General features: G+C 34.7%; 1 protein-coding gene across 1 annotated transcript; it reads right to left on the bottom strand.

The window, feature by feature from the left end:
* Positions 1–7,672: 7,672 nt before the first annotated feature.
* LOC145072367 (ankyrin repeat domain-containing protein 2B-like) lies at positions 7,673–10,705 on the bottom strand. Its single transcript, XM_079018780.1, has 9 exons — positions 10,560–10,705; positions 10,263–10,305; positions 9,362–9,513; positions 9,054–9,263; positions 8,826–8,974; positions 8,556–8,745; positions 8,274–8,366; positions 8,061–8,200; positions 7,673–7,962 (listed from the first exon to the last, which is right to left on the bottom strand). The coding sequence occupies exons 1-9, from the start codon at positions 10,566–10,568 to the stop codon at positions 7,863–7,865; spliced, it is 1,086 nt and encodes a 361-aa protein (XP_078874906.1). The 5' UTR covers positions 10,569–10,705; the 3' UTR covers positions 7,673–7,862.
* Between the last annotated feature and the right edge of the window lie 2,896 nt (positions 10,706–13,601).

Genomic DNA, 13,601 nt, shown 5'->3' with positions numbered 1-13,601 from the left:
AAATGAAAGTATGTTGCTTAAAAGCAAGAAAATAGCAACATATTAACTGATCAACATCTATTTCAAAGAGAACATCATTTAAGTGGCTTGAGAGGAACTAGACTCGTTCAATTCCCAAAATAAGAGCACTCACTCTGACTCCTAGAGAGCTAGTTGTGAGCTCAAAAACCCTAACTATTAAACCATCGATTAATCTTGTATCAATCATCATCTTAAAGCAATCTAAAAGTTTGAAGTTGATATAGTCAACACAAAGAACAAACCGGTGTCGATTGTAGTAGGCGTGACATCAGGAACCTTCTCGTTCACCTGCAAATGAAACATAATCAAAATCATCGATCAAAAAAACTTCACACGGGTGTAAGTCGATTCAAGTTTAAAATAAATCCAGACTACCATATACAGACTAGAGACATTCAAATTTGACGAAGATTAAGACTACAGTGAATCGAACTGTGACGTGATTGAAAAGAATTACAGGTTTTCTCATATATAATTATATGCAAATGGCATCTGATATGATAAGGCGACGCATCATTTGATTAGGTATTGTGTTTCCCCCTTCTCTCCCGAAGAAGATCAATCACAGAAGGTTGAAAGAACAAAAGTGCAGCAAAATCAGGCAAAATGTAACGATATAAATAGGGAAAATGAATTATAAGCCCAACGAAGTTTCCAAAGCGTTCAAAAAACCCCCAATTATCTTTTGTATGTTCAAGAAAACTCAACGAACTTAAGATTTTGTCTAAAAAGCCCAACTAACTTACACTTCTCATTTATGGTCAACCGGCTAATGAAAGTCAACGAATGACATGGCTTATGACGTGTAATTAAATATCAGAAAATGACTTGTAAGACCAACGAAGTTTCAAAAGTGTTCACAAAACCCCAATCATGTTTTGTTGGTTGAAAAAAACCCAACGAACTTATGTTTTTGTTCAATTCTCATTAGAGGCAACCAGATTAATTTGGTATACAACTAGTTGGAAAATGACATGACATTATATTTAATGACATGGAATGAAGAGATTAGAATTGCCCTTTATATATCGATTTAGCCCTAAACTTTTTTTTCTGGATGATCCTCCGTTCTAGATGTCCAAATCCAAGAAGAGTGTCCACATCTACAAGGGTTTTCATCATCAAATATCTTCTTTGTGGATATTGAGTTGGACATCAACGATTGAGAGTAAGAATAAGAAGTAGCTATTACAAGAGTTCGAACACAGACAACGTTTGTTTTTCTCTTCTCGAAACCCTAAATCGATATATAAAGCGTAATTCTAATCTATTTATTTCATGTTATTAAATATAATGTCATGTCATTTGCCAACTAGTTGTATACATAATGAATATGGTTGCCTCTAATGAAAATTGAACAAAAGCGTAAGTTCGTTGGGTTTTTTTCAACAAACAAAACATGATTGGAGTTTTTTGAACGGATTTGAAACTTCGTGGTCTTACAAATCATTTTCCGATATTTAATTATACGTCATAAGCCATCTCATTCGTTGACTTTTATTAGCCGGTTGACCCTAAATGAGAAGTGAACAAAGTGCAAGTTAGTCGGGCTTTTTTAGACAAAATGTTAGTTTGTTGGGTTTTATTGAACAGACAAAACATAATTGGATTTTTTGAACGGTTTGAAAACTTCGTTGGGTTTATAAGTCATTTTCCCATATAAATATGGAAAATATAGTAATAAAGCAATCAAACACGAAGAAAAGAGTATAATTAACAAACCTTCGATATCCTTCTCCTCCGCACATCATCTGCTAGCTTAGGTCACTCGTTGTCACCCTTGCTTTCACATCCATCAGCTTCTCCTCCATGAACATCTACGTTTCCAGATTGATCTTCATCCTCGAATTCTTCGCCCTCTTCTTCATCATACTCATTTCCAACATCGTCGCCGCCATTCATCGATTGTTGCTGCTTTTGTTCCCGCTTCTGCTTGTCGTAGTACTGGACCTGAACGTTCCCTTCATCATTCATCTCGTATTGAGCCGAGTGCGATGGTGGTGATCGAAGTTCAGAGTCTATGGACTTCCTTCTAACTCTGCCCTTGATCGGATTGATCCAACTTGATGAAGGGTTAGTGTTTCTTCGTGCAGTCATTTACCCTTTTTCTCTCGAATCGTTGAGTGGCAAACTGGCTCTAATACCATTCGGAAATTCTGCGTAAGTAGGAGTTGCATGCCGCGAAACCTTAAAAAATTAAAATGGTTCAATCATTTATAGGTTGGAAAATTTCAACCCAACCCAAACCTTTTTATTTAAATAGATACATATTCTCAATCCAATCTAACTTTTCTAATAAATTGGTTGTTATCGGGTTGACCCGTTTATATAATTTATAATCCAATCTATTAAGTATATGGATTAAACCTGGTTTAACTCATTTAAAATAAAAAAAAATAATTAACTAAATATTAAACCACTTAAATTAGTTCAAAGCTTAAATAAACTTTGAAAGTATTATAAATGCACAATCCTAATTCATAAATACAAAGAAATTATTCAAATAACATTAAAGATATGTAATTTCGAAATGATTTTAAAGAGTCACTTGTATTATTTGCACAAAGAAAAAAAATAGGAATTAGGATTGCATTTTCTAAAACATAAATAATAATGCAACATTGTAATTTATAAATTAATAATTAGATTAATACATGGTAATATTTAAATAGTTTGTAGATTAGATATATATTGAAGTTAAATGGTTTGATGGGTTGAAAATTGGTCGACAATATTTACCCAACCTAGCCTATTTAATTAAATGGGTTAGGCGGATTAACCCATTTATCCTAAATAGGTTGAAAATCTCAACCCAACCTGCTAATTTTGAGTTAATTTTGGGTTAGGTTCGGGTTAGGTTGGTGGATTGGGTCGATTTTTGTCGATTCTAAAAAATTATGTAGTTACAAAACATAATTTATAATAAAATTTGTAAAAATGAAAAAGAAAAGTTTAAAAATTATGTAAAAAGGACAATATTTAAAGTCTACGTTGTATATCAACAAACTGCGGTTTCTAAGGGAAAAAAAACTAATTGTGTAAAAGTAAATTCGTAAAAAGTTGAAAAAAAAAACTATGTAAAATTGTATAAAAAGTTTGTAAAAAATATAAGCTTTAAAAACACACAAAAAAAGTTATAGAAATTAGGAAAATTTTGTAAAAAATGTTTGGATAAATTTATAAAAATCACCATTTCCGTGGTTAAATCATTTACAAGTCATGACTTAATCATATAATGAACTTTTATATCAAAATTAATTATCCTCTATGTATAACTTATCAATGTACCACTTAATTGATTAAGGTATAAGCTCAATTTCATCGAATTAGAGTTTGTTATCCTTTTTCTCAAATTTAACAATTCAACCATGATTTTAGCTTGAGAGCATGATTATAATGTTAGCTACACTAATATCCTCAAGTATTACACCCATAATCACATGTATTTCAGTTAGAGTTCTCATACCTAAAGCTAACAATCCTCAAGTATTACACCCAAAATCACATGTATTTCAATCATACCCAAAGCTAACAACAATTCTCCTTTGAATTTACCTCCAATTCAAGATGTAGGAGTTTGCTTCATAATCCTCCTTTGATTCCTTTTGAAAACCATTTATCTACAGCTCAATAACTTCATCACATAATCCCCTTTGCCTTCTAAAACTCAAATGTATTAAAAAAAAAAAAGTAAAAACAAACTCATTTCTGCTTATACGATGTCCTTGATGTCGACATTGATGTGTCATGTCAAGCCAGTGGCAGACTAATGTGGTGCCCGAGGGTCTCGAGCCACCACTCCGATTTTGACCGTTAGTGTAAAAAAATGTTTTTCTATTAGGTATAACGTCATGAAATATAAGTGTCACTATTATTCTATATTTGTTCGGAATTTTTTTTGGTGTCACCACTACTCAAATTTTCTACGTCCGCCACTGTGCCAAGCCCTTGAGCGCACTGCACGATTATTTAATGATGTCAGCTTTCAATCTCTTACGCGCCACGTTTGTCGTTTGTGCGCATCGCGCTTCTCGTCTATATTTTAACAATATCAACGTACTATCTCACTTATCACGTATTCAAAGTACATTACCCTCAACACTTAGATTATTTTCAACAGCTTACTAACACCATTCACGTTGGTAATGCGTCACATAGCACCTCAATTTTCCTATCAACATGTTACATCACTCGTAATAATATCTGCTATGAAAAACAAGTGTCACACAAACACGTAGAACTTTATAATGAAAACCTAAAATGTCAGAAGTACAATGGGAAGAAGAAGATGGGGAGGATGAAAATAAAGAAATGGGGTTCTCGAAACATGCAACTGTAACACCCATGCTTTTGTATAATAAAATACAATGGGTTTGAAAACATTATTTTATAGACTTTGAGTAAGGTTTACAACACGATCCAAAGAAAAGCTAAAACAATTTGGGTAAATTACACCAATCGTCCCTCGTCCAAGTGCCGAAAAACACGTTTAGTCCCTATTTTTGAAAATTAACTCGGATCATCCCTCGTTTGTTGTAAATGTGCATGTTTCGTCCCTAATATGTGACTTTATCGTGACTTTAGTCCTTACCCATATTTGAAATGACCATAATGCCCTTTATGTATTTTTTTATAATTAAATTTATGTTATTGTTATTATTATTAATTAAAAAATAAAAAGAAAAAAAAATATGGTCCCACTTCATATCCAAACCCATCTCCCCACCCAACCCACCTTCCCATTACTGTCTTTCTTCTCTAAAGTTTTTAAAAAACCATACAACCATTCATCCTTAAGCCACCACCGGTGGATAATCTCTCCGATGAACCCTCTCTGCATCCATCACCATCTCCGGTGAACCCTCTCTTTCTGTCTATTGTTTGAAGAACACTTAATCACCACCATCAATGAAATTTAACACCACCACGGCCTGAACCACCACAGGGAGACTACAAAACCACCAGAAACTTACCTTCCTCAGCCTTGCAACTCTTCACACTCGTACACTTCCACAACTTATCTGTCCCACAAAACCCCTTTGTAAACTGAATAAAATTTGTTCCTCCCTAACAAATTCGACACGAAAACCTCAGGTAATACTCCAGCGAAACGTACATCAGATCTAGGGTTTGGAACTGAGGTGGAGGTGGAACTAGGGTTTAAAATCAAAGATGAAGGCAGAAAATAGCAGATTTGGTGTTCCTTTTGTATCGGTGAGGGTGAGGGAGATCACAGTGACAGTGGTGCGGAGAAGAAGGGTTTGGCCGGAGTGTAGATGAAGGGTGGTACTTCAGGCGTCGCCGGAAGTGCAAATGAAATGTGGTGACATATCTAGCTTTCAGTAACACCATCACCGCCACCTCTTAGGATTTCAAACAGACATATGAGTCGTGGAGATGAAGGTGATAGGTGATGGTTTCGAGATCGATGATGCTAAGACCGATCTCCTTCTTCACCTGTGTTCATATTGATTTTCGACAGGTGTAAAGTTTTCAGATTATGTTTTAGTGTAAGGAGGTATTGGAGGTGATAGATGGTTATGCCGGAGGAGATGAAGGTGATAGGTGGTGGTGCCGGAGGAGATGACGATGACAGGTGGTGGTGTCGAAGGTGCAAGCGGTGATAGGTGGTGGTGGGTTATTTGTGGAGAACCTTGTTGCAGAGATGGGGAAATGGAAGAGAAGAGGGGATATTTGATTTATTTTTTATTTCTTAAATTTAAAACTGATAAATAAATAAAAGAAAATGAAAAAGAAATTACTAAGGGTAAAATAGTCATTTCATGTCAATAGGGACCAAGCACGTAAGAAAAAAAGAAACTCAGGAACGGTCCGAGTTAATTTTTATAAATAGGGACCAAACGTGCTTTCTGGCATGTGCACGAGGGACGATTGGTGTAATTTACCCAAACAATTTACTTGTTATTTTAAAAGTAATTTACCACGCGTACAACTGATAACTTTCAAACCATACTAAAGCAGTGAATTTACATACATTACAGAAACCATGTGCAATTTTAATCCTTCAAAAGCCCACTGCCAACAATGCAATCACAAATCTTCTAGCACTTCATATCTAAATCTAGAATACATGGCATTTAAAAAAAAAATATACGTAAAAAAATAATGTCTCGTGAGCTACATAGGTTAGACACAAAATCATTATCAATCATTTGAACAAACTTTTCATTTCCACATGCTTTATATGATTTAACATATGTTCACAAAGTACATATTCATAAACACAATTAACTCTTAAGGGCCTTCTCGAATCATATATTCAAGTTTCGCATAGTCATTTGGTTATAAACTGATCCAATCATTATTAAATATTTGATAAAAACTCTTTCATTTCAACTTACTTTATACAATGTAGTTTACATGTATGTAATGCATGATTAAAATCAAAATGATCTTACAGGCCTTCTCGTATCACGCTCACGTATTGACATACGGTCCTTCATATCGATCCAAATCTTAGGGTAAATTATAGCAATCAATCATTACCAAAATAGGAAGAACAAATCAATTCATTGAAGTATAATAAGCTTAAAATCATGATCACAACACATGAAACAACACCATACTAGCAATTCAAAACATTTACAGCAATTACAAGCAATTCCTCTAAGGTTCACTAGCTCAAGCTTGCTAGAGAAGATGCTCTAACCTTTTGATCCATTAAATAGAGGTTTGATTATTGTTTTCCTTGCAATCACTTGATTAAATCTTCAATTCTTGGTGGAAAGAGCTCCAAAATTGCCTCAAGAAGTTGTCCTATGAAGTGGGAAAGATTGTGATAGTTTGGCTACAAATGAACCTTTATCCTCTTTCTTTTAAACATCGTCACGATTATACATTCACGTTACACCATCATGTAACTCTACAAAGGCCCCAAACTAGTAATCTACTTCTTAGAATCTTGTTTTAGCATTTTGGCATACTTACACGATCATGTAATCATTCTTGATTACCAATATTAAAATTTTACTCTCATTCCTTTCTTTTTAGGTACTTCGGGATGATTACACAACCGTGTAAGGCCTTCACACGATCGTGTAATGCCCTCTGGTACACACTTAGATGATGTATCTTATACTATATACTTCTACGATTCATAATTTCCTCATACGAACTTAGATTTGACGAATTTAATATCCACCCAACTGTATCAAAGTGAACTATAACTTTCTTATAATAAGTTTCTACTGAAAAGTAATACATTTTCAGGTATACATGTTTCACACTACAATACTTCATCATTACAATTTTTAGTACTACCTCTTTACATATTTATAGAAAATACAAGTTATAACACTAAGTTATTTTTTGGGTCGCTCAAGGACTTTATGTGATATAATAGGGTCATTATAGTTTGATACAAGGACGCCCACTCAGTTTGATAATCCACATTTCAGCGCCTAAATTTTGTATGGATAAAATGGTTTTTATACAGAAACTTGTATTAATTTTTAAATAAAAAACCAAAATAATTACTAGGAATCGAACCCGGGTTCAAAACCATGCTTTTCTAAGACATCTAGGCTACAACGACTTGCATGTAACTTGAAATGTGCCTTCCTATAAAGTAATCTATATCTGACCCTAATTTAATATTTGAAATCCACTACAGAAACCGAACGAGGCAGAATAAAAACATGAAACATGACTGTTTTGTTATAATCATTCACTCTCTACAACGACAGACGATTGATTAAAGAGGTCAAACATGTGATTTGACTAAAAAAAATAGCACAAGACATGTAGCATAACAAGTTGGAATGAAAACCAAATCATTTCCATTACACTCACTCACCAACAACACCCTCAAAAGCTTACACTTAAAGAAACGCATCCTTTTCCAACAGCTTCAATACATCGTTCTGGTTGTTCAGTTTCGCAACATCGATTGGCGTCTTCCCGTCCATGTTTTGTAGCGTACTGCATAAAACCCCCACAAAAATTAACTCAAAATACTGTCAACTTCCAACTGTCAACTGTCAACTGTCAACTGTCAACTGAGTGGTTAATGAACTTACACGGCAGCACCGTTATCGAGCAAAAGAGCAACACATTCTTTCCTTCCATAACCAGCAGCATAGTGAAGGGCGGTGTTTTTATTCTTGTCTAAAGCATCAACTTTGGCTCCGGCTTCAAGAAGAACTTGAGCACATTTCACCTGGAAAAGAAAAATATAAAATAAAAAAAAAATAGCCACCAAGATTAAAATTTAAATTTAAATTAATGTTTACCTCTCCATATCCACATGCAAAATGCAATGCTGTCCTTCCTTCTGAATCTTCCTCATCCTTATCTGCACCAGACTCTATTGCCTTCTTCAAACCCTATTTTATTTTGCAGGAAAATTATATTAATAACACCATTTTATCCCCTTAATTCTTTACTACAGTCATTAATTAAACCATTATAACTTTCTTACTAATATTTTCCCCCTTCTTAATTTTTCTTTTTAAACAGGAAAAATAAGTTTTTGTTTAAAAAAAAAAAAGATTTGTGAAAAATGTTTGTAGTACCTCAACATCACCAGTGCTAGCAGTCTGATGAACAATAGAGTCATCTTCATTTACTTCTTCTTCTTCTTCTTCTTCTTCTTCAGCTTCACCTGCTCCTGAATTTCCACCAAAAGCTGTAGTAGGATCTCCTGTCACTGGAAGACCCATTGCTTCACCAAGTTTTGCCAGAACATCTTTGTCATTCCAATACCTAAATTCATACATACAAAAAGTTACATTTCTGCAACATTCTTTCATTCATTTACTTATTATGCAAGCAAGATTACTCACTTCATCATTGCTGTGGGCCCACCAGTTTCTATATCATCTAAAATATGTTTCAATGAAGGATCTTCTTTGATACGTGCCATCCGTTCTTCAAGCTGATCCTTTTGAGCTGGATTAGATAAACTCTCAAGCATCTGAGACATTGATGGATCCTGCCAATTCCAAATATCACACAATATCATAAATCCTTTTGTAATTTTGTACCATATTATTTATTATATAACAAAATACCTGCATCAAGGCAGATCCAAGGCGTTCAGCCATGTTCATGAACTGAGGGTTTTGCATAACTTGTTGCATGGTGGAATAGTATTGTTGTGTATCAAATTGTGGGAGACCTCCTGCTTCACCTCCATGAAAGGTCTTCTGGAGTTGCTCTGCCATTTGGTTGAATGATGGATCTTTTGCTATTTGTTCAGCTAATTCCTTTACACTTGGATCCTACATATATCAAGAAAAACAAAAGAATATGCTAGTGTACAACTACTAATGTACCTAGGTATTGTTAATTTTTGACTTAATGGATTTAAAAGGAGTACATTAAGTAGACCAGCCATAGATGAGAAGTCAAAGGGATTTGCAGGAATTCCAGCTCCTGGCATAGATGGTATTGCAGGTGTTGTTCCAGATTTGGTATTTGAGGAGCTTGATTCAGAGGGAGTTTTCTTCACAGCTGGATCAGTCTTTTCTTCTGAATACATTAAACATATATATGTAAGGATTTAAAGAGTTCATATAGAAAATAATACCCAACACAACACCTATGTAAGGAAGTCAGCTTTAATAACCTTTTCCTTCTAACTAAGGTTGTACACAAAAGGCTTCTTTCTCTTTTCATTATAGGTACTTGAGGTATAAACATTTCAAATCAAGATCAAAGTCAATAGATGAAGAACATCTATCGTTTATTGTGTTACTTCAAAATCATTAAAAAAAAAATCATTTTTTACTGTTAAACACGTGATTTAGACGATTATGAAACCAATCAAAAAGATGTAGGGAGTAGTTAAGGCTTGAGGTTGATGCTTGATAGAGCAAATTCTGTGTCACAAAATGTAATCAAATAATATTATCTGATCAATATCTATTTTCAAAGAAAAACCTTAGTTCCATCTTCGCGTTTAATTGATTGAGGAGCTAGACTCAGGGAAAGGGATAGGAAACCTTCACTCCCAGGATAATCAGTCCCTATTTTTCAATGAGAACAATGATTTTTTTACCTAAAACGAATAATCAGTCTCTATTTTTAATAAGTTGCTTACAATGAACAGCGTAATTCTGTAATTCAACTACAAAAGAGCTGATCGACTTAATAAGAAGCTTAAATTGAACATCCTTTAATCTTCTATCAATCATCATCTTATAGCAATCTAAAAATTTGAAGTTGATCTAGTAATATCCACGTAAAATCAAAGCGCTATAATAAAATAAAAAACACACCGGTGTTGGTCTTAGGCTTGACATCAGAAACCTTTTCGTTCACCTGCAAAAGAAAAAAAAACAATATAAAATTATCAACAAACTTCTGCACAAATACAAGTCGATTCAAGTTAAAAGGCTCCATAAAACCGAATTAAACGACAAAAATAATACAGAAAAAAGAGTACGAATCCATTCAAAATTTTACAAAGTTCAAGGCTACAGTGAATCGAACTGTGACGTGACTGAACAGAAGTACAATTAACCAGATTCAAAAGAAAAACTAAACAAATTGAGCTCAAAACTGAATCACTTTACCTCCGACATGACGAGATTGCGAGGATAATCCTCCGTTATCGGGTGGGGAAACAAACTCAGATGATGAAGTGGAGTCGACAAAAAAAGGCAGAGAGGAACACGAAACTGTGGGCCACTGCAATCCTCGAGTATTTGACGAAATGAACGGCCTACGTACGGCTATGCCTGTTTGCTTCAGGATTTCGTCGGCCCAATCTTTTTTGGGCCCATCCTATTTTTTCTCATAGACCAATAAACAGGCCCAATAAGGTAAAAGCCAATAGCCAATTAACCAATTTTGGTTAAGATTAGACAAGTTGGGTTGGATAATCGCGAACTCTAAGTAATGTTTTTTCTAACATAGAATATCACTGTGAATACAATTCCTGCTTCTTTAGGAATTGTTATAATACGTCCAACGCTCTCTATCAAATTAAGCTCATTAAGGGTTGGTGCATCATATTTTTATGGAAAAGTAGTGAATGTTTTTTTGCTTGTTCTAGTGAACTGTTCAACCATGTATCAAAAAAAATATTATCGATAAATAGTTGTGAGGTAACCTATTTGGATATATTTAAGAGTTTGGAGATTCTACCTATAGAGTATTTGTATGATATTTGAAACAAATGATATGAAGGCAATAAAACGCCAAGACATCCTTGACAAAAAGTTGGTTGGTAAAATAACCAAACTCCAACGAATTCTTGGATTCAAAATTCAATCCTTGTTATTCTATTGTAATTGATTTGGTTTTTCCATGTAGCTATTTGATTGTTCAAAAAAAAAATTCCTTTTTGACGCCTAAAGAGTCAATGAATCCTTATCAAGGATTTGCACATCATAATCGTCTTCGAAGTGACAATTTAGCGTTGTCTTCTTGATTTGAGCGACCATAATGATAGATACAACAGAATCACTGTCTTGTTCATCGGGCATGATAAATTGAATAATAATGGAAAATGATAAAATATGACAAAGTAAATACCAAAGAGAGAACAAAAATGAAAATGCATCTACCAAAAACCACTCCCTCTTATAAGAAAACTACAAAGGCAAAACGGCAAGCCATGATGGCCTTGATAACTACGTTAGGGGACATTGTAAGTCCAGTCGACCTTAGTTGCATCACCCATTTTAGAGGCAAAACGACATGTCTCTATCATTCTGTCCATGCAATACCCCATCTCCTACTTAGTCGCATCACCAGATTAATTATATCAACCTCACTCTTTTTCCCTTCAATATATTTCTCAAACTTACTCTGGTTTTTAACGTTGGCTTCTCAACTTGAGCTACCATGATAGAAACAACATAGCCAATGTCTTGTTTATCAGGCATGATAAACTGAATAACAATGGCAAATGATAAAATCCGACAAAGTAAATACCATAGATAGAACAAAAATGAAATTGCATTTACTAAAAACCACCCCTTCTTATAAGAAAACTACAAAGACGAAACGGCAAGCCATGATGCTCATGATAATTGCATTAAGGGACATTGTAAGTCAGGCTGGCCTTATTTGCATCAACCCTTTTCAGAAGCAAAACGGCATGTCGCTACGACATGTCGTTCACATTCTATCTAGGTGTTACCCTCTCTTCTACTTCATTACATCATCATATTTACTATATCAACTCACTTTATGTCCCTTTAATGTGTTTCTTAACAACACTCTTTTTTTCCACCACTATTTCATATCTCATAATTATTTTCTTTTCTCATTCAGTTTTTTTTTTTTTTTGATAAGACTAAACAGCACAAATGGTCCTTGTGGTTTATTGAAAACTGTCACTTTGGTCCAAAAATATTTGGACTGGCACCAAAGGTCCAAACTTTTCATTTTATTGCGAGTTTGGTCCAATTTGCTATAAACTTTTTCATAATGATGAATTCCCTTACTTTTTCCTTTTTCAGTTTTTTATTATTTAAAGATTTTTCTGATTAAAAGAAAAATAAACAAGAAAATTTTCCTTTTATATTTTATTTTTATAATTTTTTATAACATAAAAAATAATGGAAGTTAGCCAATTCGGTTGAGTACATCGAGCATAGAAGCAGGTACATTGCGTGTACAAGCCCTAAAGCAAGTACGCTAAGCGTACTCAGCAGTGGGCTTCGGATTTGTGGGTTTCTCGGTATTGGGCCATGTTGGACTTTAGTTGTCTTGGGCCTTGTTGGGACATCAGAATTCTATTGTTGGGATGTTGATATTTTATTGGACACTTTTGGTTGAAGGCCCATAAAAAAGGGATTTGGGCCCAATTTGGGAAATTGGGCCATATTTGGGCTTTGGGTGATTATTTTGGAATTTGGGCTTTTGGACAATTAGATTGGGCCTTGGCCTTGGGGCAATTTGGGTAAAAGGTAAAAAGGTATTTTACCCTACTTTGGACTCTTAGTGTGAATCGGGATCCAATTATTATTTGAGTGTTATTTTGTGATTGATAGTGCGAGGATTTTAGCAGGCCAACAGCCAGAGATTTATATGTGAGATTCAGCAGTGTGAGGTGAGTCTCGTCACTGAGTTTAGCAGGTCAAAGGCACCAATACTGGTCCATGGTACATACGTTAGGATGTTAGATGTCTGTGTGACTCTTTCATGTGTTATGTGATGGTATGCTTACCGGGCAAGGTCTGATGCCAGGTGGGGTATGATTAGTATATTTTATGCAAGTTATCAGTATGTGTTTTTATGCTTACTAGGCAAGGCTTGATGTCGGATAGGGCTCGATGACTGTATGATATGCTATTGTATTTGTGATTATCGCATGTGCTAGTATGATTGTATGTTATATGATTATATTTGTATCTGGCGGGGCCTGGTGATTGACTGATCTGTAAACCGAGGGAGGCTCGATGTTGGGTGGGACTCGATGTCGGGCGGGAGCCAGTATTTGTTTATTATGTATGGCATGTGGTATTTTATGGAACTCGCTAAGCTTTGTGCTTATGGTTTTCGGTTTATGTTTTAGGTACTTATGGTTCCAAAGGGAAGAGCACGGGGTGATTGCAGAGCACACATCATTCGATTCTGTATATTGCGATTTACTCTGATAATGA

Source organism: Lactuca serriola, chromosome 9 (assembly GCF_051521515.1).
Source record: "Lactuca serriola cultivar US96UC23 chromosome 9, Lser_US96UC23_V15, whole genome shotgun sequence".
NCBI lineage: Eukaryota > Viridiplantae > Streptophyta > Magnoliopsida > Asterales > Asteraceae > Lactuca > Lactuca serriola.
The sequence above is the reverse complement of the archived record's forward strand: the minus strand, read 5'-3'. Positions and strand labels throughout refer to the sequence as shown.

Bases quoted from the DNA above. Each gene is read 5' to 3' on its own strand.
- LOC145072367 (XM_079018780.1), bottom strand. The intron at 9,264-9,361 runs GTACTCCTTTTA...TGATATATGTAG, and splicing joins CTATGGCTGGTCTACTTAAT to GATCCAAGTGTAAAGGAATT. The intron at 8,201-8,273 runs GTAAACATTAAT...TTTCTTTTCCAG, and splicing joins TTGCATGTGGATATGGAGAG to GTGAAATGTGCTCAAGTTCT.